Source organism: Myotis myotis, unplaced genomic scaffold, assembly GCF_014108235.1.
Source record: "Myotis myotis isolate mMyoMyo1 unplaced genomic scaffold, mMyoMyo1.p scaffold_m19_p_14, whole genome shotgun sequence".
NCBI classification, from domain to species: domain Eukaryota; kingdom Metazoa; phylum Chordata; class Mammalia; order Chiroptera; family Vespertilionidae; genus Myotis; species Myotis myotis.
In genome coordinates, this window is record NW_023416318.1 from 13,022,967 (window position 1) to 13,047,219 (window position 24,253).

At 48.7% G+C, this 24,253-nt stretch overlaps 1 protein-coding gene across 3 annotated transcripts in view; it reads left to right on the forward strand.

Annotated features, from left to right (window-relative positions):
- Positions 1–24,253, forward strand: part of ADD2 (adducin 2) — a 95,308-nt gene that overhangs the window by 50,503 nt on the left and 20,552 nt on the right. For 2 of the 3 annotated variants that reach the window (XM_036334199.1, XM_036334201.1), the window contains exons 2-10: positions 2,290–2,405; positions 5,752–5,967; positions 7,581–7,719; positions 11,650–11,673; positions 14,446–14,597; positions 15,042–15,122; positions 18,145–18,294; positions 19,691–19,834; positions 22,505–22,603. In XM_036334199.1, coding sequence (XP_036190092.1) covers positions 5,785–5,967; positions 7,581–7,719; positions 11,650–11,673; positions 14,446–14,597; positions 15,042–15,122; positions 18,145–18,294; positions 19,691–19,834; positions 22,505–22,603 — 972 coding nt within the window. In that variant the 5' untranslated portion in view covers positions 2,290–2,405; positions 5,752–5,784. The remainder of the gene's footprint in view (positions 1–2,289; positions 2,406–5,751; positions 5,968–7,580; positions 7,720–11,649; positions 11,674–14,445; positions 14,598–15,041; positions 15,123–18,144; positions 18,295–19,690; positions 19,835–22,504; positions 22,604–24,253) is intronic. The other variant, XM_036334202.1, reaches the window with a different exon arrangement.

Below are 24,253 nucleotides of genomic sequence, written 5' to 3' on the forward strand. Positions count from 1 at the left end.
GATGGAGGGATGTGGGCTTGACCCAGGATGTGGTGCTCTGGGTGGGGAGATATTCAGGACATAAAACCAGAGAACTTAGTGATAGTGGGTGCGCAGGGTGAGAAGAGGGAAGAGTCAGAGGCTGCCTTCAGGGACCCTTGGTGGGTGGCTAGCTGGGTGAGGGGCAAAGAGGAGAGGCTGCCTGGGGAAGGGAGGCTGCAGGATTGTTCATCTGGGTGAAGGAGGGTCAGGGGCCACCCATCCAAAGGGCTGGCTGGTGCAGGGTTGGCCACAGGTCGACTTCAAGGTGGCAGTGGGACATCCAGGTGGGCACAAGCCCCTAAGCACCTGTGACTTGTCCAGGTTTAGTCTAGTGGACAGCCAGTTAGAATTGGAATCCCATATCCTAACTCTTCCATCTCCAGCCCAGCTTCACTGCACACTGAGAGCAGGCAGCCCAGGAGCTTGCCTTCTAGGAGGGGTCAGGCGCCCTGGGGTGGATGCTGTTCTCACTGCATGGGGTGCCCTCCCCTTGCTTCTCAGCTCTGCCCACATGGCCTGGGTGGCTGGAAGCTGGGGCGAGCTAGGTTCAGGAAGCACATGCTGGGGGAACCAAAGGCTAAATGGGTGGCGATGCTGGCCTTGAGGGTTGACAGGCCAGAGTCCCCAGAGGCCCACTGAGGACAACAGCCCTGCCCAAGATGCTGGACCCTCCTGAGCGGCCCTGGCATCACGCTCCTTCTCTTCCCTTTTCCCTATTCAGACCTGCTGATCCAGTGCCTGTCCTGCCACTGCTCAGCCTGACCCTGAGATCAGAGATTTGACAGTTTGGGTACCACAGGAGTGTTTTACAAATTACACGTTTGCCTATAATAACTTGCAGGGCTGTTTTCATCTTAATCAGAGGAAACCCATAAACCAAGGAATGAAGCTCTAACAGTGGAACTTCACCACAGGGAGACTGGGGTGGGAGCTTCTGTGTACGGTGTATACTTATCTGGGGGTCAGATGTCTGTCTTCTTACATGAATGGTACAAATAACTTCTGGGGGCAGAGGATTGATTCTCTCAGTGGACATAAGAAATAGCTCAGACTCTAAAAAGCAAAACCTTAGCAGCTTAAGGGACAACCTCACACTTCTGTGGAAAGGGCTACCTGGGGAAGGGGAGGAAGCTGTGCTTCAGGTAAGACAACTTACCTGGCTGCAGGATTGTTCCTGAGGGCGGGTCAATGGCCACCCATCCAAAGAATAGCATCCAGAGGTATGTCAGCAACCCCACCCTGGAGCCAGCCAGCCCTGGAAGGGAGGGCTCCCACGTTGGTGGGCATCGAACAGAAGCTGTGGCCATGACCCTGTTCTAAATAAAAATAAGACCAATGGAAGGTCTTCTGGCCATTGACATGCAGAGCATAGGGAATAGCGTTTGGAGGTCTCTATCTAGAGTCCCTAACTAGAGGCCTGAGCATCGGCACTGGGATCAGGGGCCACCTAGGTACAGGAATGCTGAGTCCTGGGTGCCCTGGGTACCCTGGTGTCCTGGGCTCCCTTAGGCACAACATTCCTACCAAAATGAATTCGCCTTGCCCCTCAATGGGGAGACAAGTCTTTCCAGGTGCTCTGCTCTGGGCAGCACCAGGTCAGGGGTGGAGCTGATATGGCCACTGAGGCAGGACAGGCAGGGCCATGGTGGGGTGAGAGTGGGGTCAGGGATGACACAAGCATCTATGGGTCTGAACAACAAGTGAAAATGGACAACTGTCACTTGCCTTAATTTTTTTTCTATGATTAACTGTTTGAAGACCTTGATCCCCAGGATTTTTGGAGTAGTAAGTCGCCCTTGTTTGTAAGATATTAACAACTTTACATTCCTCCTTCAGTGGTTCTTTAGGACTTGTTTCCTGGGTGTGAGCTGGGAGCCCTTGGTCTCCTTGCACTGGGGGATGAAATTGCCTTGAATCTACCAGTTCCTGGCCTGGGCAACGCCAAACGCCTCCCACTCGCCTGGGATGTGATATTCTTCAGGCTTCTTCTGTCTCTTGAGCTCACCTTCCACTCCTTCCCCTGGGCCTCCCTGGCTGACCCTCAGCAAAGGGCTTTTTCATTTCCTCTCTCTGAAAGGAATGTTGACCTCAGTTATAAGGACAATGAAGCTTTCTTTAGCTTTCTATGGACATAATTTGCTTTTAAAATAAAAATCCATTTCGAGTTCATTTTAAAGAACTTCCCAACAGTCCTTAAAGTAAACCCACACCTAATGGTGCTGTGAAAGCAGGTACAAGAGTCATATGTGTCATCTCTGTGTGTTTCAGGTTCCACTCAGACGTTTGAAATCCCGTAGATGTGGACGGCGTCGCTGAGCGGAGCAGGCTGCACAGGCTGACCGCTGAGAAGACGCAGCCTGGGCCAAGGCTGGTCCCGCCTCCCGGTAATTAGTCGGTGGCATTTGGTGGTGATGAGGGCGGGACACACTTTTAGCTGGGGGTTATCTCACCAGCATGAGCTTCCAGACACTCAGGTCCTTGCGTGAACTCCCCCAATCCTGCTCACGCAAGAGCTACCATGGAATCTGATGGACCTTAGAGGTCACTAGGCCAACCCTCCAGCCAGGGCAGGAGCCCCTCTACAGCTTCCAGAGTCACCCTGATGCAAGGAGAGAGCTCCCCTGCGAGAAGGCAGCCTGTCCCATCTTCCCGTCACTGAGCAACTCCTGCTGGCGGGAGGTTCTCCCTCGCGCCCTCAGCTAGAACCTGCTTTCCTGCAGCCACCACTGGCTTTTCTGGTTCTGGCTCCTGAGGCTCCAAAGAGTCAGCCTAAATCTCTTCCACATGGCAGCCCAGCAGGTGCCTGGGGCCATTGGAGGAGTGGAGGAGTGTGGATCCGGAGCCAGAGGCAGTCCTGGTTGAAACCCGGGCTCCACTGTTATCTCTGTGATCTTGGGCAAGTTAGTTAACCTCTCCGATTCAGTTTCTTTACCTTTGAAACGGGGACAATAAGGTCTGTCTCATAGAGTGGTTCTGGGAATGAAAATAAATCATGAATAGAAGTGGCCTGGTGCCGTTTTGACACCAGTTCTCTGACACTCACTGGGCATCCTACGAAGCCACTCGGTTCTGACACTACCCAGAGTCAAAGGGCACACAAGGTAACTGCCACAAGCTAAAGGGCAAGGTTGCCCACAAGATGGCCCCTGCTTCAGAGGCCACCCACACGTCTCACTGACTAGGATTTAGATGTGGGGATGTCCATATCTCCCCTTCACTTTCTAGAATTCGGTAGAACAATTACAGAATTCACCAAAGACACTGAGTCTGATGACAGTTTTAGTATAAGGGATCCAACTCAGGAACAGCGAATGGAGGCAATGCATAGGGCAGGGTCTGGGGCTTGGTGATGTGGTACAGAGCCTCCTACCCTCTCCTCATGGAATCCAGTGTGTCACAGCCCAGCCCGACCATGTGCTCACCAACCAGGAAGCCTGTGTCCAGAGATTTTTAATGGGGGGCGGGGTCACTATTGGGGAAGGGGGCTTTATAAGGCATAATGGTTTAAATCATTTGCCACTTGATTGAACTCAACCTCCAGCCCCTCTCCCTCCCTTCCTGTGTGGTTGGGGGTGAAATTGCAACACTCTAATTAAGGGTTTGTTTTTTTCCTGGTGGCCAGTCCCTCCCTTGAAACTATCTAAGGGCCCACTGTAAGCCACCTCATGAGCATAAACTCAGGTTTGGCGAAAGGGGCTCATTATGAATAACAGAAGACATTCCCAATGTCTTTGGACATTTTAGAAGTCCCGAGGTGTTTGAAGCTCTGTCCCAGAAACTGGGGACAAATACCCTCCAGATATACTCTGTACGTTGTCCCGCCTGTATAACAGTGCTGGCTCCTCTGATCTTCAGCATCCTGCTCACTCTTTCCTGTATCTCCAGGTGGACGTGACCCCCTGTCTGGTCAGAGAACTAGGCATCCTCACCAGTCTTTTCTGCATGCTCTTCCTTTTGTTCAAATAGCTCAAGATTGAATTATTTTTGGACTAAAACATATAATTACAGTTATTTAGTGTGCACCTGTTTACACTCAAATCATAGCCTCTCATTACCGGAGTTCTTAATGCTATGATGACTCTCTAGCCTCTAAATGAATGCTTAATACCACTTGCTATGCACCAGACACTATTTCAAGAATGTATTTCATGTACATTAACTAATCTAATCCTCACACAACATAAAGAGGTAGCTAAGTAGTTGCAATCCCCGTTTTATAGACGGGGAAACAAGCACAGGGAGGTTGGGCAACTTGCCCAAGATCACACAGCTGATAACTGGCATAGTTGGAATCTGAACTCCAGAGTCCACCCCTTTAACCACTAAGCCACTCCACACACAACTTTGATCACCAAGGAAGCATTGTGGGAAGGGGGGTGGGGAGGGAAGGGAGGGGCATAAAAGGATACCTCTGGTTCACAAAGTCAAAGGGTTTGAGCGAGCCCCTGTTGCCATGGTGAGAGAGTCAGTGCTTGCCTTTCCTACCCCACACCCACCAGAGCACCTCTGGGCTGAGCTGAGAGGGGAAGGCAGGCCTGGGGCATGGTGGTGCGGGCCATTGTTCTTGGTGCTTCAGGGCGTGGAGAGCTACTTCAGAGCCTCTCAGACCCATGCCTGGGAACTGCCGCCACTTCACAGGGGAGCCGAGAGAACCAGCCTTTCCTGCCAGGATGGAAAGGATCCAGGCCAGGAAGGCTCCGGACTAGTCTGTGCTGGTCCCAGAGAAGCAGAGAGTTCAGGTGGTTCTGCAGCTGGTGGAACCTGCACTCATAAGGAGCCCAGGGGTCTCTAGGTGCACATCCAATGCATCTACTGTTGGGGGAGTTGCTTGTTGCTATTTTTAAAAGGATCAGAGGCTGTGAAAGGGCCAAGGAGTATTAAAAGGGGTGGGGAGCAGTGGGCGATGCCTCTGGGAGAATTTTGGTCTGCAGCGCCGTCTGCCCAGAAGAATTGGGTGGTGACTGCCTGTCTGCATGGCTCTGATGCGTTCCCATTATGTTTGAGCTTGCAGTCAGTCTCTTCTTACGCCCCAAGTTCCAGGGATGAGGCTAGGTGAAAGGTTCTTAGCTCACCCCACCACGTGGGATTGGCTTGAACCCACAAGGCAACTGTCAGTAGGTCATCTGTGTTCTTTGCAGATGTTTCTCTTTGGGCATTTGGCTTGAGGGAGAGGCACTGGGGATGGAGGCGTGGGGGGTGGGGGGAGATGCCCACAGAGAAACATCTGCATCCTCCATCCTTTACAGAGGCCAGAGCAAGTCAAAGTTGTGCAGAAAAGCATCCCCACCTTTCCATGGTCCTCCTCTCTTTTCAGTTTTCTTTTGTGAATTTCCCGCCAACATTTTTTTTAGGAGGCGTCTTAGGGGCTTGCCGTTTTAGCTGAAGTGCTCATTCCCAGTAAATAGCTTTACTCTGTGTAAGGTAGACATCACAGACATCCTCGCCGGCACTGGGGGGACTGTCCACTTCCACTGGACGGTGGCCATGTGAGGCTGGCGGGTTAGTCGGGGAGGGGTGGTGGACACCTGGGCGGGGGCCTTATTTTCTCTGAGTCCAGTGATGCAGTAGCGCCCCCTAAGGATCGGCACTTGTCGGCGTGCCCTGCCCTCTAACCCGCGGCCCCGCCTACAGCCTCCTGGGAATAGCCGCATCCCACTGTGAATTCTGCTTTAGGACCCGCGCACCCCGTCTGGGAGCTCCAACCCGTCCTCCCTCTTCCCTTCTCCGCAGGGTTCCAGGGGTGGATAGTGAACCCACAGGACGATGAGCGAGGAGCCTGCCCCCGAGGCCGCCTCCCCGCCGCCCCCGCAGGGGCAGCACTACTTTGACCGCTTCTCTGAGGACGCCCCTGAGTACCTGCGCCTTCGCCACCGCGCGGCGGACCTGCGGCAGGACTTCAACCTGATGGAGCAGAAGAAGCGCGTGACCATGATCCTGCAGAGCCCGGTGCGTGGGATCTGCCCCCGGGCCGCCCCGCGGGCGTGCGTGGGGGTTGCGCTGATGCGTCTGGGTGAACCTGGAAGAGAATTCCTCTTTCACGCGCTCAGCGATTTCAAGCTGAGCTAGACCTGGGTGTTTGATTCTCTCTGGTCGCTGGTGGGTGGCAAAACCTGGCTTAGGTGTAGGTGGTTTGGATCGGTGAGTCTGAGAGACACCGATCGGTTTCCAGTGCCCCTTCTGAGCCTCAGTTTCCAGCCTTCCTCGCCAAAAGCTGTTAACAATGAACAAATGTGCGTAAACCGGAGCCCAGCAGAGGGCGCCACGTGGAAGACTTGAGACTCCCTTTCCCCAACAACAGAAAGGACTCACAATTGGGGCAATAAGGCTGACATGCCCGGGGCAGGGGTGAAGAGAGCCGCAAAGCCCCAGGAGGTGGGGGGAGTCGATAATTCAGGGGATTATGGGACAGGGGCCCCGGAAGGGAGAGCAAGTGAAGATCATCCCACCAGAGCTCCAGAGGTCAGCTGGTGTCTGCCTGGCATGGACTCAGCTCATCCCTGAGGCAAGGACATATGTGGGCCTAATGGACCACTGACGTGGGAGGGGGCACACGCTCTTGGGCCGGGGGGAGGAAGAGCATGGGAGTCGGAGGGCGGTAGAGCTGAGGGGTCCTCAGGAAACAGTGCATGGTCCCAAGGGCTGGGAAGCTCAGGGGTGGAGCTGGTATCTCCAGGTGCTTGCCGGATGGGCTCTGCCTCAGCCCCAAGGGAGCCAGGGCATTGCATGGGTATGTGTGGCCCCAGCTGAGGGAACACAGTGAATGCTCAGGCCTCACAGAGGAGCACCGAGGATGGCCTGCGGTCTTGGTGACAGGTGACACAGTGTTGGGGCGCCTGAAGGACTATGGCAGGTGCTAAAAGCACTGGGGCGGTGGAAAAACCCCAGAGTGTGACTAAGAGGGGAGGCAGGTGTGGGAGGAGAAGTGGCAGGCTTGGAGCCTGAGAGGGTGGGACTCTAGACCCAGGCAGGAGATGGGAATGGGGGGAGCTCAGGCTGCCTCTCCCCTTTTATAGTCACCAACACGCGTGTTCCCTGCTGCCACCTGGTGGACAGACATGCTTTGTTCATAGCCCGCGGGTTCTGAAAAGCCAGGCTGAGAGTACTGTACGTAGTGGGAAACCACAAGTGGAGAACTCAGAAGTCATCAAATCCTTCTGAAACTGAGAGGCTCAAAAAATCCATAGGCACAGCTAATGGAAGCTGGGCATGCTTTCTCATTCAGTTCTGCTTTTTAACATGTCTCAGTGACTAAATTGAAGTCCTGCCAACCTTGACTATCACTGAGACACAGGAAGTTACCTGGAATCGGAGTACTGCCCACAGGTCAAAGTGAGCAGGATCCATTCTCAGCATCTCCTTGTTGCCCCCCCCCCCCCCCAATAGCAGTTTGGGGAGGATCCTAAATCCCAGTGAAATTGCCCAATGTCTTCTGGGGCCCAGGAATCCCAAGTGTGGCCCCGGCCTTGCTGACCTGGGGTGGGGTGGGCACTTGGAAGAGGGTCCTGTGGTCTCCTGCCTGAGATGCACTGGGGGACCAGCGCCCCTTGGCCTGCTTGTAGTCTTTCAGGGAGGAGCTGGAAGGCCTCATCCAGGAGCAGATGAAGAAGGGGAACAATTCCTCCAACATCTGGGCCCTGCGGCAGATCGCGGACTTCATGGCCAGCACCTCCCACGCAGTCTTCCCAACATCTTCCATGAGTACGTGGGGAGCAGGGGAGCTGCCAGGAGCAGCGGGTTGGGGAAGTGGGGGGGGGGGACCAGAGAAAGGAGCAGCCAGAGGCAGCTTGGTTGCCAGGCTACGGGGTGAGTGCTGCAGTTGCATTAGTAGACCTGGGGAAGCTGAGCAGCAGCCAGAGAGGTACCTGCCTCTGCTTCTGATGCTGCTGCCATATACAACCTTGTAGATAAATCTGACTACATCTGTGATTCTTTTCTTAAGATAAATCACTAGGAGTTGAATTTCTAGATTGAAGTATATGCATGTTTTATAGACTTTAATGCATAATGTCAAATTACCCCGGAGAAAGAGGGAACCAATTTACATTCCCCGGAGCCGTGCACTAGAGTGCCCATTTACTCCACTCTGATCCACAGCATGTATTACCGTTTGTTTCATCCTCATGATTTGGCAGATGATGAAAAATCCTTTATTTGTGTTTTAATGTGCAGTTACTAACGAAGTTGGATGTATTTTCATACACTTATTGGACATGATTTTCCTTTTGTAGTAAATTGATTGTCATACCCACCCTTTGCTGATTTTCCTACTCACCTATTCTTTTCTTATAGATTTTCAAATCTTTATAAAGTAAGATTATTTCTCTATTACCTGCCAAATACATTGCAGGTTTTTTTTCCAGTGTCTTGCGTGCCTTTTAATTTTGTTTAAGATGTTTTTGTCTTGTTGAGCACTTTAATTTCCACATTGTTGAATCCATTGTTACTTTCCTTTGTTTTCTGCTTTTGATTGCATGCTTAGAAACACTTTCCTATGGTTTATCATTTAGTCAAATACCCTTAAGTACTCATTTGCCAATTTTTTTTCAACTATTTGTACCAGTTGATTCTTTAAAATAACTTTAAAAGTATTTGTCAAGTCTCCCCTTCACCTCAAAATTTTCTCTTGGGATGTTGATTAAATTACTTTAAATGGATAGATTAAATTGGTGGAGAATTTTTAAATTTATAATTTATGTTAGAATGTAAGTTCCACAGGGGAAAAGGTATTTGTATGTCTTATTCCCTAATATGTCCTAGAATATAGTGCCCTGGACTTAGGTACATTTCTGAACATAGTAGGTGCTTAAAAAATATTTGCATGGCTCAGCCAATGTGCTCAGTGGTTGAGCATCGACCTATGCAGCAAGAGGTCACCGGTTTGATTCCCTGTTGTGGCCAAAGGTAAACTGAGTGGCGGTGGGGGGTGAAAGGATTAAGGAAAGACAGATAAGAGAATGAAAGCTGGGTCTCGGTGGGACGCTGCTCCCTGATGAGGAGACAGCGCCAGCGCCCACAAGCCGTGTCTTTATTTTATAGCAGATGCCACGAGGCAAAGTAGGGGCGTGATCACGTTGTTTACAGCATTCTCGTGAGTTTCAGCCTCACTCAACTAATGCACCTGAACTCTACCACAAGGCACGTGGGGCTACGTGTTCGGACCATAGGTTCAAGCTTACTACCACAGCCGTTGGCTATGATTGTGCTGGGAGGGCCCTGCCCTCCTGCTGGGACTTGCACGTGGCAATGAGAGGACCCTGTCCTTTCATTAGTCCGAGGCTTGGACCTGGCCAAAGCACTGTAGCCGCGCCCCATAATTCCCAGTCAGGGCACGTGCCAGGTTGCTGTCTCTATCCCCAGTAGGGAGCATGTAGGAGGCAGCTAATCGATGTTTCTCTCTCGTCGATGTTTCTATCTCTCTCTCCCTCTCCTTTCCTCTCTCTCTAAAATCAATTTTAAAAACCCATAAAAAATATTTGCATGAATGAATTTTAAATTTTTTTCAGAAATGTTATATGTCTTCTATTTATTTACTTTTTCTTTAATGTGCATCAGAAAAGTTTAGGAATTATTTTCATATAGTTGCTATTAATTTCTTGTTAAGTTTATCCTGACAATTTTATGTAACTCTGTTATTTCAAAAGATTCTCCATTTAATTTTCTTTCTGTTTTTGCTGTAACCCAGGGGAATCATTGGAGATATATATATTAGCACCTTATCAAACTCTTACATTTCAGTATCTTCTCATTCAATTCTTTTGGGTTTTGTATATAGAAAAATCACATAATTTGCAAGTAATGGTCATTTTGCATCCTTCATTCCAATATCTACTCTTTGGTTTATATTTCCAGTTTTTCCATTGCATTGTTAGAACTCTCAGAACATGTTCAGTAATAGGTTAGAGAGTAATCATCCTGGTCTTGTTTCGGACTTTAATGGAAATTCTTTTACCACAAGAGCTTGAGATGGTTGTTCTTTATTATGTTCAGGAAATATCTTTTTATTCTGGTTCGATCGGGTTTTTCTCAGCAATGGATGTAGAATTTTATAAAATGCATTTTGAGCATTTATTGATTTCCCTTTCCTTAAACTATTGATGAGATGAATTATATTAGTAGATTTCTGTATATTGGCCTCTTTTTTCATTCCTAAAATAAATCATTCCTGGTCTTGATATATTCTTTTTAAAAGACTCTTCTGGATTTGATTCGCTGGAATTTTATCAAGGAGTTTTGCATCCATATTCATACATGAGATTAGTCAGCAGTTCGCTTTTTGGGCAATCTTTATTTTCTTTGCCCTAATGGAGATAGGAAGTCTCATTATTTGAATATTTATTATTCTATTGGAAAGCCATCTAAATCTGGAATATTTTTTATAAACTTTTTTTTTCTGTTTCATATGTGGTTTTTAAAAAAATCTATTTGGCTGGTTCTTGAGTAAACTTTGGTCATATATTTTGTATAAAATAATCCATTTTGTGGAGCTTTTCAAAATTATTAGCGTGATTTACAATATTATTTTTATCATTTAAACTTTCTGCTGTGAATGAGATGACTCCCATTCTCATTCCTGGTGCTGTATATTAACACTTTCTCTTTATTGGCCAATCCAGATATTGGTTTATTCATAGATCTTCTCACATAAGCCAATTCTTGGATTTCATATTGGTTCTACTAATTTTCTTGTTCCCAGTTTATTGCTTTTGTTTTTATATTCATTAATTCTTTTCCATAACTTTCTTTTAGTTTATTTTGTTGTTTATATTTTTTCTAGAGAAGAATAAAATGGGTGGTTTATTTTTATATTTAATCCAATAATAAAGATATTTAAGGCTATGAATTCTTTTTCTCTGAGTATAAGTTTGGTCTTATTCCATGAATTTTGATACATTGTATTTCCTTTATTGCTAATTTCTAGGTAGGAGATTACTAGTATAATTTTATTTTTATTCTAAGAGCTCTCTGGGAACGTATTTTCTCATTTTCAGATGGTTGAATTTGCATTCTTTTAAAGATTTGTTGATAATGTCTAATTTTATTGCATTATGTTTAGAAAATGTGGCCTATTTAATGTCTGTGTTGGGGATTTATTGGGATTTTATTTGTGGCCTAATAATATCACTTAAAAATGATATATGAATAGACTCTATCTCTAGGGCATAGTATTTAGTCTATATCTTCATTTATTGTTTTTGATTTTGTAATAAATGAGAGTTGTGTTGCCTTCCACTATATTTGAATTTTTTTCATTGTTATTTGTTTATCTGATAGCTTTTGCTTTGGACATCTTGATGAAATGTTATTGAAGGCATGAGTGTTCTTTATAGCTATAGCCTCATTTTGGATTAAACCTTTAATCTATATAAAATGACCTACAAAATAGCCCTCTGTCCAAAAGAATATTGTTTTCCCTTGACTTCTACTTTGATAATAATATTATGACCTCTCTTTAATTCTTGTTTATATTTGCCTGGCATACTTCTGATGATTCTTTTACTTTAACCAGTTTTATGTTACTTTATTTTAGTGTGGTGTTGGGTTTTTTTGTAAACCTTCTATAGCATTGTCTTCTGGCATCTATTGCTATTGTAGAGAAATCTGAAACAACCTCTTTTTGTTCTTTTGTAGGCAACCAGAAATTTTTTTCTAGATGTATGTGGATTTTCCCCTTACCTTGGTATTCCAGAAATGTTGTCAGGAAGCATATAATTGTAGGCTGTTTCTTCTCCCTCTCCCTCTCCCCCTCCCTCTCCCTCTCCCCCTCCCCCTCCCCCTCCCCCTCCTCCTCCCCCCCCCTCCTCCTCCTCCTCCTCCTCCTCCTCCTCCTCCTCCTCCTCTTCTTCTTCTTCTTCTTCTTCTTCTTCTTCTTCTTCTTCTTCTTCCTCACTGGAGGATATTTTTCCCATTGATTTCTAGAGGGAGTGGAAGGGAGGGAGGAGGGGGGAAAAGAGAGAGAGAGAAACATCAATGTGAGAGAAACACATTGATTGGTTGCCTCCCACACATACCCCTACTGGGGCTGGGGAGCCTGCAGCTGAGGTATGTGCCCTGGACTGGGAATGGAACCCGAGATCCTTTGGTCCACAGGCGAATGCTCTAACCACTGAACAAAACTGGCCCAGGCTATTCTTCTTTTTATTGACTCCACCCCCTTCCCGAATACAGTAAATCATATATATATATATATATATGTATATATATATATATATATATATATACTGTTTTCCAGTCCAGAAGTTTTCTATTAGATCAGTACTGATCATCTATATGCTAGCTCTCTGGTATTTGTCTCCCATATCCATCATATTTTCTCTCATCATTTTCATGTCTCTGTCCTTATACTCTTCCATTTGAAAGAGAAACCGGGCTGACCAGCATTCTTCTTGTCTGTCGGGAAGACAGTTGGATGACTGGAAATTTGATTAGTGTGCATCCAGGTGTCTGAGTCAGGGAATGCAGAGAAGGGGAATCGCAGTCACGAGTTCAAGCTCAAGAGGTTCTTTGTCCCACTCCATTTGCCTTAGAAGTTCTTTTCTTTCTTCCTTCCTTCCTTCCTTCCTTCCTTCCTTCCTTCCTTCCTTCCTTCCTTCCTTCCTTTCTTTCATTCTTTCTTTTTTAATGCAGTAATATGTCTTTTAGTCTTAGCTTTCAGGAGGTTTGGTGGGTTTTGCATCTTTTTCTATGTTTTCTTAAGTAATTTGAATAAATGGCTCCACTAGATCTGAGTCATAAACCTGGTGCGCAGTCATCCTAGCTTTTGTGAAGCTCGTCAGAATAAGCATTCTTTTCATTAAGACGCTGGAGGCAGAGGATGGGGACTCCTGTGGAGCCCTCTATTCCCTTCTCCTGCCCTCAAGACTGTGGGTAGAATAATCTTCACAGACGGGGGCTGGGGGGAGCCTCTGATACAGGATGTGGAGGATGTGATAGGTGTGTTAAAACCCATTCTGGCCTCCTGAGCATCAGTGGGACTCCATCATTATTTGTAAGAGAAGGACCCAAAGAACTCTGGATCTGAAGACCCTCCCCCAAATAGTAGCCGCCGCCCGCCCCCCCCCCCGCCCCCGGCTTTGTCTGGGGACCTTATCTTTTCAATATGCCTCCCTTCTTGCTGCCTGGGTGAAGCTAATAGGCAATTTCTTGTCAGGGTGATGCACAAAGAGGAGGAAGGGATCCCAGACTGGCCCATTTGAATTAGAAATTGTTGACTTGGGAGTTTTTTTAATTGTTCTTCTTGCCTGTTGAACTGGATCTTCAGACCACTTCTGTCCCTGTCAGCTACTGGACACATGCCCTGGAGGTGACCACCCTTTTGGGTGCATTTTCCTGACATGGGTGTTGGAGGCTTGCCGTGCTTGCTTTATGTTGGGCCAATAGCACCCAGTCCACCCTCATCTTCACACACCATCTCATTATTTCAACTAATGGCAGACTGGCCCAGGACACACATCACACTGTGGAGTAGCAAGGCTTACAGAGATGGCGGAAGTTCCCAAAGAGCATTTTAATCCATTAAGCTTTTAATGGGATGCCGGGAGAGGCAGTATCAGGAGGCTCCCAGCCAGATGTCATTTTAAGTCAGAACACTTTCCTGCTGATTCTCGTATTGGTTCCTGGACACTGGCAAATCGGAGTGCTGGGGCTCAGACACCCCCTTTTGCCTTCTTGAGGCCTGTAGGCAGCAGTCATCCTGGTTAATGAGACAGGCTGGACCTCAACTCCTAGACCCTTTGGGTGCCCTGAGGACAAGACTATCAGACCCTCTAGGTCCATTTCCAAGTCCCGTTCATAGCCCCCAAAATTCCCAAAGAGAAACCATAAATAACCAAAAGACACATCCAGAGGGGAGCAGATGAGGCCTGCTAAGGCCTGAAGCCCTTCAGCCAAACACAGCCACACTGACTTCCGGAAGTTTATGACTTGTCAGAAAAAGTTGAGGAATTTACTTCCTGGGTGACTTTGGTGTTCTATTTGCTGTGTTTCCAAATCAGAGAAAAAGTTATATTGCATAGTATAGTTAAAATAGTACAGTAATAGCAAGTCTAAGGATTAGTAACTTCTTCATGAAAACTAACTGATGAAATATACCCATATTTGAACCCTGAAACTTATTCTTGCTTTTATTTAATGCCCATCTTTAGGATGTGTGGTAAGCTTGGCTTTCTGAGAACCCTTCATTCTGTGACCTTAAGCCTTGTCATGGTTTTTTACCTAAAGCAATACAATTTTTACCCAAATAAGCAGAGACTTTTGGATTTTCTCACCTGGGTAAAGGTGAAAGAATGCTGACTTCCCTGCCTGTTGAAGTATCTCGTGCAGTTGTAGTGCCAGTGAGGATTTGGAAAGGACTAGGGCTAGGAAGGAGGGGCAGATGGGAGCCCCCGACCCTGCGAGCTACCGTGTCCTCACCCTCTCCCCGTGCAGACTTCTCCTTGATGACGCCCATCAATGACCTCCACACAGCCGACCCCTTGAACCTGGCCAAGGGGGAGCGGCTCATGCGGTGCAAGATCAGCAGTGTCTACCGGCTTCTGGACCTCTATGGCTGGGCCCAGCTGAGTGACACTTACGTCACGGTGAGGAGAGGGTCTTGGAGTGGGGTGGAGCACTGTGTGTGGCCCCCAAAAAATCCGAAGGGAGAACTCCTGACTGTTGGCATGGACATGGCACTGCTGGTGGCCTTTGGCCAAAATGCTGAGTCCTTCCAAGGGTTCTAACCACTGTGGTCACCTGAAATAACCTGGCCAATGGACATTTCTCTGGATGAGGAGCTGGGGACTCCTGGATCCTATTTCTAGGGCTACCCTTGACCATCAAGAGATTCTTCTTATAGCTCCATTTCTTTAGTTCCAAATAAAGACTAAGTTCTCTCATGGCCCGAGGTCGGGGGTGGGGAGATAAAGGTTCTTGAGAGGAAGATTTGGGTGTAGCAGATTCAGGGAAAGAGAGGATTCAAGCAGAATGTCATTGGAAATGACCCACTCCCTTCTTGCCCCTGAGAACATGTGTCTTTCCTCCAGATGAGAGTCAGCAAGGAGCAGGACCACTTCCTCATTAGCCCGAAGGGAGTTTCCTGCAGTGAAGTCACAGCATCCAGCCTGGTGAGTACAGTCCAGCGTCCCACTGCTCATTCCTATTGAAATGACAGCTCCTACAGTGATAGGTCATCTCCAATTTATCCACTGCTGTCCTGTCCCTCATTGAGCTTACAATCTAGTGGGGCAAGAAGACACATGGGCACCAAAACAAATGGAGTGCCCAGAGCATGATGCCACCACGAGACCAAACGTGAGGTGCAGGCAGCAAGTGCAATAGGAGGAAGAGGTGGGCCCGGTCCTCTGAGCCTGGGGTTGCACCATAAAGGCTGGGAGTAGGAAGGCCTTTCTGCCTGGGAGATACATTAGAATGGCAGCCAATGCTTTGTCCCAAAGCAATGCAAGACCTGGCTAGCGCTGGTGCCATTAGAGACAGCTTCTGGGACCTCTTTCAGTTCTGCTCCTTTATGTGGGATAGGGAGAAACTTCCAGAAGCTGATTTTAATCAAGAAAGATTTCTGGGTGTGAGAAGGAAAGCACTAGAAAGGACTGTCTTAGAAGCAGAAAAGGCCCCATGTTTCTTAGATACGTGGGCTACAGCTGATGTACCAGCTGGTGCACCTGGGGGAGGAGCTTGCCACTCAGATGTCTCCAGGCTTGAGACACTCAGATGTTGAGTCCAGGTACTCAGTTTAAAAAGCACAGACAAAGTCACAGAATATCTGGGCAGGGCGGGGCCTCGAGGACCGCCAAGGCCACCTTACAGGCAGGAGAGAACTTTGGTGCCCAGTGAGGATAAGTGACTTGCACAGGCCACCCAAGGAGGCCATGGGAGAGCAGGCAGGGACTGTGAATACAAGGCCGGCACAGGCTCTGTCTTTAAGGCATTCATGATTGAGTCAGGGGATGAGGGGGGGCAATCAGTGATTAAACTCCAACTGAAAAGCGCCCTGGGACGAAGGAAGCTTGGAGAGCCTCAGGAAGAGGCACCGGACTCACTGGGTGCTGTAGGGGGTAGAGGTGGCAAAGGAGGAACTCCTGGGTTGAAATGGTGACGAGGGAATGGAGTCCTCAGGAGCTCACTATGGATAAGCAGACTAAGACCAGGGCAGCAGGGGAGGACTGGGCAGAGGGGACCATGGCCTCAGCAGGAGGGCGTCATGCACCAAGCCCAGTGCATACCACGTCCCAGTGCACTTGGAGGACAGGTGAGAGGCTGAGTCTGGAGATAAGACAGGGAAGGTGATAAATGGCACTGCAGGCCTCTTATGGCACTTCAGCTTTATTCTGCTGGACAGGCAGAACTTCTCAAGCATTGTCAGCGGACGAGTGATGCAATCAGGTTTCCATTGTATAAATTGCCCTCTGACAACGGTGTGGAGGCAAACTGTCATCACGACAACCAGTTAGGGCTGTGACAATCAGCCAGGAAGGAAATTTTGGTCCAGCAGCCTTAGTGGGCCTGGCAACCAGCTAGGTTGGGGGTGTGGGGTTGAGTTTGAGCTGGTGGCATGTTCAGGAAAGAAGTCAGTTGGCATTTGGTTATCCCAGCTCAGAAGAGCTATGGCCTAGAGATACAGCTTTGAGAGTCATGGGCATGAGATGTTCAGGGTGTGTGTGGACTTAGTGCTGCTGTGTATGGTTGTACAGGTCATGCACTGCACAAGAGAGCCTGGCTGGTGGGAGGGGGAAGGGTGAAAGCCAACCTGTGCTCCACTGGGCTTGTGTTTCAAATTTGCTCCATGGACGCCATCCACACACCAAGACCTGTGCCCCTGGTGCTGTCCTCAAGAGGGGGGTGTTCTCATTTGGACAAAAGCACTATATGGGATAGTGGCTATTATATTAGGCTGTAGATTTGTTTCTTTTAAATCCTCACCTGAGGATATGTTTTTATTGAGTTTAGAGAGAGAGGAAAGGAGAGAGAGAGAAAAACATCGATCGGTTGTCTCTCATACATGCCCCAATCAGAGCTCAAAGCCATAACCTAGGTATGTGCCCTGACTAGGAATCAAACCCACAACCTTTTGGTGTATGGGATGCTGCTGCAATCGACTGAGCCACCTGGCCAAGGCAAGGCTATAGAGCAGCCGTGGGCAAAATGAATAAAACTTAAAAAAAAAAAAAAGACCGTACCCTTTTATGTAATGATGTTTACTTTGAATTTATATTAGTTCACACAAACACTCCATCCGTGCTTTTGTTCCGGCCCTCCGGTCCAGTTTAAGAACCCATTGTGGCCCTCGAGTCAAAAAGTTTGCCCACCCCTGCTACAGAGGTTCTTAAAGTGACAACAGATCACACATCCAAGGTGGATATAAGGATTGCATGAGATCAGAGGGAACTCTGAGCAGGCCACACCTCTGAGGAAATGGGGGAGCCGGGCTGAAGGGAGGTACCTGAGATGGGAGTGTTGCTGCTACTTCCAGCGGTCAGCCGCTTTGAAGTCATGTTCATTTGTGGAACATGAATTTTGTAAGAGGGGATTGTTGAACATCTTCCTGATGGTTCTGCTTAAACAAATGATGTCAATAGCCTGTCCCTTCCCCACACGAGTCTGTCCCTTCCTTTGGTACCACCTTGTCTGCTGGGCCTTCTGGAATGGGGTGGTGGGAAGTCTGTGGAACTGCCCAGTGTGCTGCATTCAGAATGTCATGGTGGTACAATTTCAAGGGCCAAAGCTGTTGTGATTTTTAGAAACTAAACTCTAGCTTGTTAATAACGCCAGGGCACACCTGTTGTCGAAGAATTAGGCTATACCAGCTGCAGGGAGATTGCACCCTGGGGACCTCCGTCAGAGGGTGTTAGGAGGGGACTCATTTCAGGATTTGAGTTTGTGTTGGGTGCTTTGGGGAATGTTCTGAAAAGGAGGTGTTGCCTTAGCTAGTATACTGTCAGATGCAGGGGCGAGTCTGTGGCAGGGAAGGGGCGGGGAGGGGTCTCTCCCCCATCACCAAGCACAGCGTTGCTCAGGTGTGGTGGATGAATGAACGCCAGTGGGTAGCCATGTGCTGCTCACTTCTGGGCAGAGACCTCAGGGGCCTCTGCCTGTCCTGTGGCCGTAAGCCTCTCTCCTTCCCTGGCCCAGATCAAGGTGAACATCCTGGGAGAGGTGGTGGAGAAGGGCAGCAGCTGCTTCCCGGTGGACACCACGGGCTTCTGTCTGCACTCGGCCATCTACGCAGCCAGACCCGACGTGCGCTGCATCATCCACCTGCACACGCCGGCCACGGCCGCGGTGAGTGTCGGCTCTCCAGCCAGCATTTCCCTCCCTGAGGCAGGCAGCAGACCCATGGGACCTGCTGCTCTGAGATGCCCCCTGAGTTAAGACCCAAGACCCCCAAGCTAGTAACAATCCCATCATTTAATCTGGAAAGATTTCCTGGAACTCACACCAAAGTGAGGAGAAGGACCACCCAGTGTGGGGTTCCTAATCCTCTCCACCTTTCCGACTACAGAAGTCTTGGTTTAGGGAAAGAAGGTGAAGATGTGTGATGTCTTCCCCACTGCACCCCCCACCCTGCCACTTACGCAAACTGGCACCACACACCAGGTGATGCCTCCTCTTCTGTCTCTCTATTCTCTCTGTTGGACTGGGGGCTGGCGCCTGCCCCCACTCCTTTTCCCCAGCCCAGGCTCTGGTGAGGAGAGATCGAGATAGAAGACACGATGTTGGGAGCTTGGACTTGCCCACTTTTCATAGCCCGGGTGGGGTGAGATCTGGGGATGGGGCAAGGAAAACTGGGAGAGAGTAGAATAAAGACAGCCCCCCCCCAAGAAGCAGGTTGTTCCCTCGGGGTCTCTGGGTAATTTCTCCACGTATGCCTAAGACGCTGCAATGTCGCTTGGAAAGACGGCAGGCAAGCAGTTTTGGTTTCTCAACCTTTACCCCATCATGCCCACCCCACAGGCCACACACCTACAGGGCAGAGCAGACTTGTCACTGGCCTGTGGTTTTTGGTTTTTGGTTTTCTCAGCAAAACCCCATTCATTACAAGCAGAGGCCTTCCAGAACTTGGACCAAGACTGGATGATGTGTTTGTGCCAAGTGTGCCGAGCCTGGGCTTACCCCTGGGGCAAAATGAGTGAAGGAGGCCAAGAGGCTCTTCCAAACCTCTGTCTTTAAATAAAAGGCAGAGGGTGGGGCATGGGTTGCAATAGGGTTTTAACCCTGTCCCCTGGCACTCTTACTGCCTCCTTGCTAGTAAAATGCGGCTCTACAATGGGCCTCCCTGTGGGTGAGGAGTTGTGGCTGTTTCTGCACTGACCTCAAGGCTGAGGGTCTCCACCAACCCACCCCAGGGGACCCTGGGCCCTGCTTTGCCCCAGCCTGCTGCCAACTCCACCACCCCCTGCCTCTTCCCAGAGTCCTTGGACAAGAGCAATGCAGGGCGCTGGCAGCGGTATAGCTCTCTCGAGTCATCCTTTGCAGCAGTTTTAGAAGGTGATATATCGATGTGGTTGCTGTGAAAACTGATGGAAGGATGTTAGAGGAAGCAGCCAGAAAGCAAGACCATAGCCAAGGAGAGTCAAAGGGTCCCCGCACCCATCGCCACAGTAGAGTTGACTGTGCCACTCTGAGGGGAGGCGCTGGGGGAGCTACAGGCGCTAACCATTCTGTCCTCCCTCTGAAGGTGTCAGCCATGAAGTGGGGCCTCCTGCCTGTCTCCCACAATGCCCTGCTGGTGGGGGACATGGCCTATTACAACTTCAATGGTGAAATGGAGCAGGAAGCGGATCGGATCAACCTGCAGAAGTGCCTTGGACCCACCTGCAAGGTTTGGTTCAGCTGTTCCGGGAAGATGTTTCAGGGGGGGATTATCAAAAGCTGATGTTACACATGACACATGTTCATCGGATGATGTTTAAAAATTATACATAAAAAATGAAATAAAATTCTCTCTATTGCACTACCCTGAGATTTTGATACACTCCCCAAATATGGTCACATATATTTACAAAACTAGGATCATAAAATATATCCTCCTTTTTTCCCCCTTAGAAATATACAGTAAACACCTTTGTATGATATTAAATATTTTCTATGTCACTATTTTAAATTATTAGAGTATATTTCATTGAGCGAATAACTGTGCCACCATTTACCTGAACAGTCCTTTATGATTGAACATTGGAAGGGTTTTTTTCTCTGAATTTTCTCTTGATATAAACAACACTGTTATGCAAATCCTTTCCCATCTATCTTTGTATATTATTTCCTTATAGTAAATTTCTACAGGTGCACCTTTTTAAAAATATATATATATTTTATTGATTTTTACAGAGAGGAAGGATGAGGGATAGAGAGTTAGAAACATCGATGAGAGAGAAACATCAATCAGCTGCCTCCTGCACACCCACTACTGGGGATGTGCCCGCAACCAAGGTACATGCCCCTGACCGGAATCGAACCTGGGACCCTTGAGTCCGCAGGCCGACGCTCTATCCAGTGAGCCAAACCAGTTGGGTCTACAGATGCACCTTTTAAAATTTCCAAATCACGTTGGCCAAATTGTTCTGTTCGCCCTGCAACGTCTAGTATTTGAGAATGCTGCTTCTCTGTGGTCTCCCCAGACTTTACTGTTATCACTTTTTTCTAACTTGATAGAGAAAAACAGAACTTCATTATTGTTTGGTTAAAGTCTAATGACCTATTTCATAACATACATATTTGGGGGTGGTCAGCTTAGCACAAGAAGTTTAGGAGCTGAACTTGGGTTGCTGATGCCTGCTCCCATCCTCGAAAGGCACTCACCGTCACTTCCCATCTAAGAGTCCCGGTCCTCCCGTCTCTGACGCAGAGGAGAAAGCCCTGCCACTCTCTCCTGACATTCTCTAAAGCCGTGGTCAGCAAACTGTGGCTTGTGAGCCACATGCGGCCTTTTGGCCCCTTGAGTGTGGCTCTTCCACAAAATACCACATGGGAGCGCACGTACAGTGCGATTGAAACTTCATGGCCCATGCGCAGAAGTCGGTTTTCGGCCTGGGCGAGTCTATTTTGAAGAAGTACTGTTGATATTTGGCTCTGTTGACTAATGAGTTTGCCGACCACTGCTCTAAAGCAGTGGTTCTCAACCTTCCTAATGCCACGATCCTTTAATACAGTTCCTCATGTTGTGGTGACCCCCAACCATAAAATTATTTTCGTTGCTACTTCATAACTGTAATTTTGCTACTGTTATGAATCGTAATGTAAATATCTGATATGCAGGATGTATTTTCATTGTTACAAATTGAACATAATTAAAGCATAGTGATTAATCACAAAAACAATATGTAATTACATATGTGTTTTCCGATGGTCTTAGGCGACCCCTGTGAAAGGGTCGTTCAACCCCCAAAGGGGTCTCGACCCACAGGTTGAGAACCGCTGCTCAAAAGTCTCATGAGCAGCGCCCGGGGAGGTATGAGCTGCTCACCCCCATGAGCTGCTACAAGAGTGCGAATGATGGGCATTTGTTCTCTGCAGCATCTTTAGTGGGCCAGAGCCATCATCTCTTTCCATTTCTCCGACACTTGAGAGAGAAACCTCCAGCTGTTTTCAGCGAGAGAGGATGTGATGATCAGGCCTCAGCCCAGGTCTGCAGGGACAGATCCGGTACATGAGTCTGTGCCCCAGCTCCCAGATGGGCATTGGCTGGTTGCAGAGAGTTCTCAAGCATAAAGCCAACCAAGAAGGATTTTTGGCACCTGAACCTTGGAGAGTCAAGCTCTTGGGATAAATTTACTTCTGGGTTTTCCCCTCCTTTTATCTGCCTGCCCCCACTGAGTCAGAAACATCGCACCAACAGTGAGTCAGCCTGGGTTCTAGTTCCCATTCTGCCCCTAACTAGCTAGGAAACTTTCCATTTCTTCAGGCCTCTATTTCCGCTCTCATAAAGCCAGTGGGTTAGACTAGAAGATCACTAGGGCCTCATTCATAGAGCTGCCCAGGTCTCACTGAGTTCATGGAGAGGGAAGCCAATGTCCAGAGAGGTCACGTGACTGGCCATCAGGGACTCAGGTTCCCCACCTGTTTCTGCAGAGCTGCCTCTTACAGAGCCACCCCCTCGGGTTTTGATTCCCAGGTTGACAACTCACAGGGCAAGAAGTTGCTTTTGAGGTTGGATCCTCATACTGGACATCAAATAATTCCATTTACTTTAACACAAATACTAGTTCTTAGACTTCTAAGCTCTCCAAGGCCTAAAACCCCAAAGATTTTGCCCAAAGAAATCGACCAAATTACTTAGTCTCAGTATTAAAAAACATTTATTTCTCAGGGTGATTGTTTAGGGTTCAAATCACACGTGATGTTACATTTGGATGTGTGTGTAGGGAGAAGGAACAAGGGATTGCAGGGGTGTGTGCTCCGGGATTGGATATGGAACTTGATCTGAATAAAATGAAACTCCCTCCCTCTTAACTACAAGGCTTAACGTTTTAATTGGCCATTTGCTCCTCTACAGATCCTGGTGCTAAGAAACCATGGAGTGGTTGCTCTCGGCGACACTGTGGAGGAGGCGTTTTATAAGATCTTCCACCTGCAGGCTGCATGTGAGATACAGGTGAGCAAGTCCTCTGGGGACTCTGGGGAGCGGCTCTGACAGTGGCCGGTGGGCAAAGGCCACCCCTCACCCCCACCATTAGCTGTGACTCAGGGAGGTCTGTGAGCCTAGCCCTCTAAAAGCCTGGCCCTATTTCTTTGCTTTGGCACCACCTTATTCATTTCAAGTTTCACACTTAGAAGAATTTTGTAGCTTTAAAAGATGCATCACCATTGTCTAACAACCAACACCCAACTCTTGGGGGTCATTGTCCAGAATGGGGAGCTGCCTGGGCTCATCACTGGGACAGCAGGAGAAACCATAGTAGGACGATAAAAGTTCTTACCATGCTCACATATTGCCTGGGATATACCTGTTACATCTGGCTATGCCCAGTACACCACACATGTAGGTTTTCTTTTCTCTTCTCTCCTCTCCTCTCCTCTCCTCTCCTCTCCTCTCCTCTCCTCTCCTCTCCTCTCCTCTCCTCTCCTCTCCTCTCCTATCCTCCCCTCCCCTCCCCTCCCCTCCCCTCCCCTCCCCTCCCCTCCCCTCCCCTCCCCTCCCCTCCCCTCCTCCCCTTCCCTCCCCTCCCTTCCCCTCCCCTCCCCTCCAACAGTGGTCAGAACAGGAGAAGGTGGAATAGGGCCAAAGCAGTGCTTTCTGATGTGGTGGCCCCCCTGCCCCCTAACCGGTGACACTGGCCCTGAGCTCTGACCCCTGACTGGTGCAGGAACCTGACAGAGCCTCTGATATGCCCACTTTCCCTACCCCACACCCGAGCTCATTAAGAGTTCCCTGCCTTCCTTCTGAAGAAGAGGCTGCCATGAGAATCAGTTCTTATCTCTTTGTAAAGATAGCACAGCCCTAAGAATGAATGGAGGGAGATGTTCATGTTAATTAACCCCCGCCCCACCGCCATGGTGAAGGGTGTCTCTTCCAGGCTCCAGACCCTCCGAAAAGGGCACTGTGCAATTTTGCCAAAGGCAGGATGGCACTGTTGGCAGCTCACTAGCTGCTTCTCTTGGCTCTGCCAGCTGTCACTTTCTTTTCAGTCAAGACTGGTGTGATGTGACCTTGTTTACGTGCATCAGGCGATGAAGGCAGATAACCTTGAAGAAGCTCCAGTGGCTTCTTTTAACTGGTGGGGCAGGGAGGCTTCTGGAGGGAGGAATGAGGCTGGGAGGGGTGGGAGGGAGCCCAGCAAGGTTAGCCCCGAGGTGTAAGGCATGGAGGATCCCAGGTACTGGCAATGGGCAGATGCTGTTGGGATCCCAGCATCTGGCCGGGTCATTGCTGGTTGAACAGCCAGCATTGAAATTCTCTCTCCTTTGTGGGTCTAGTTTTCTCCCTCAGTGACTTTGGCAAACAAGCAACTGTGATTGTGGCCATTTTAGTGGTTCGAGACTCAGAGTCTATTTTGTTCTATTGGGACAGTATTCTCTTTGCTCCCCATTAGTTTGAGGTTCCAGGAAACTGGGTCATCCCCAGCTGAGAGAGGCAGCTCCCTGCTCTGCTCACAGGCAGATGGGGAGAAGCTCCGGCAGTTCTCCATCTGCTACCCATCGCCATGGAAACCAATGGAGGATGAGAGAGGTGGGAGGAGGCAGCTCTTGCAAGGATGTGGGCAGTTCTCTTTTCCTCTGTGAATGACAAGTATTGGGGATAATG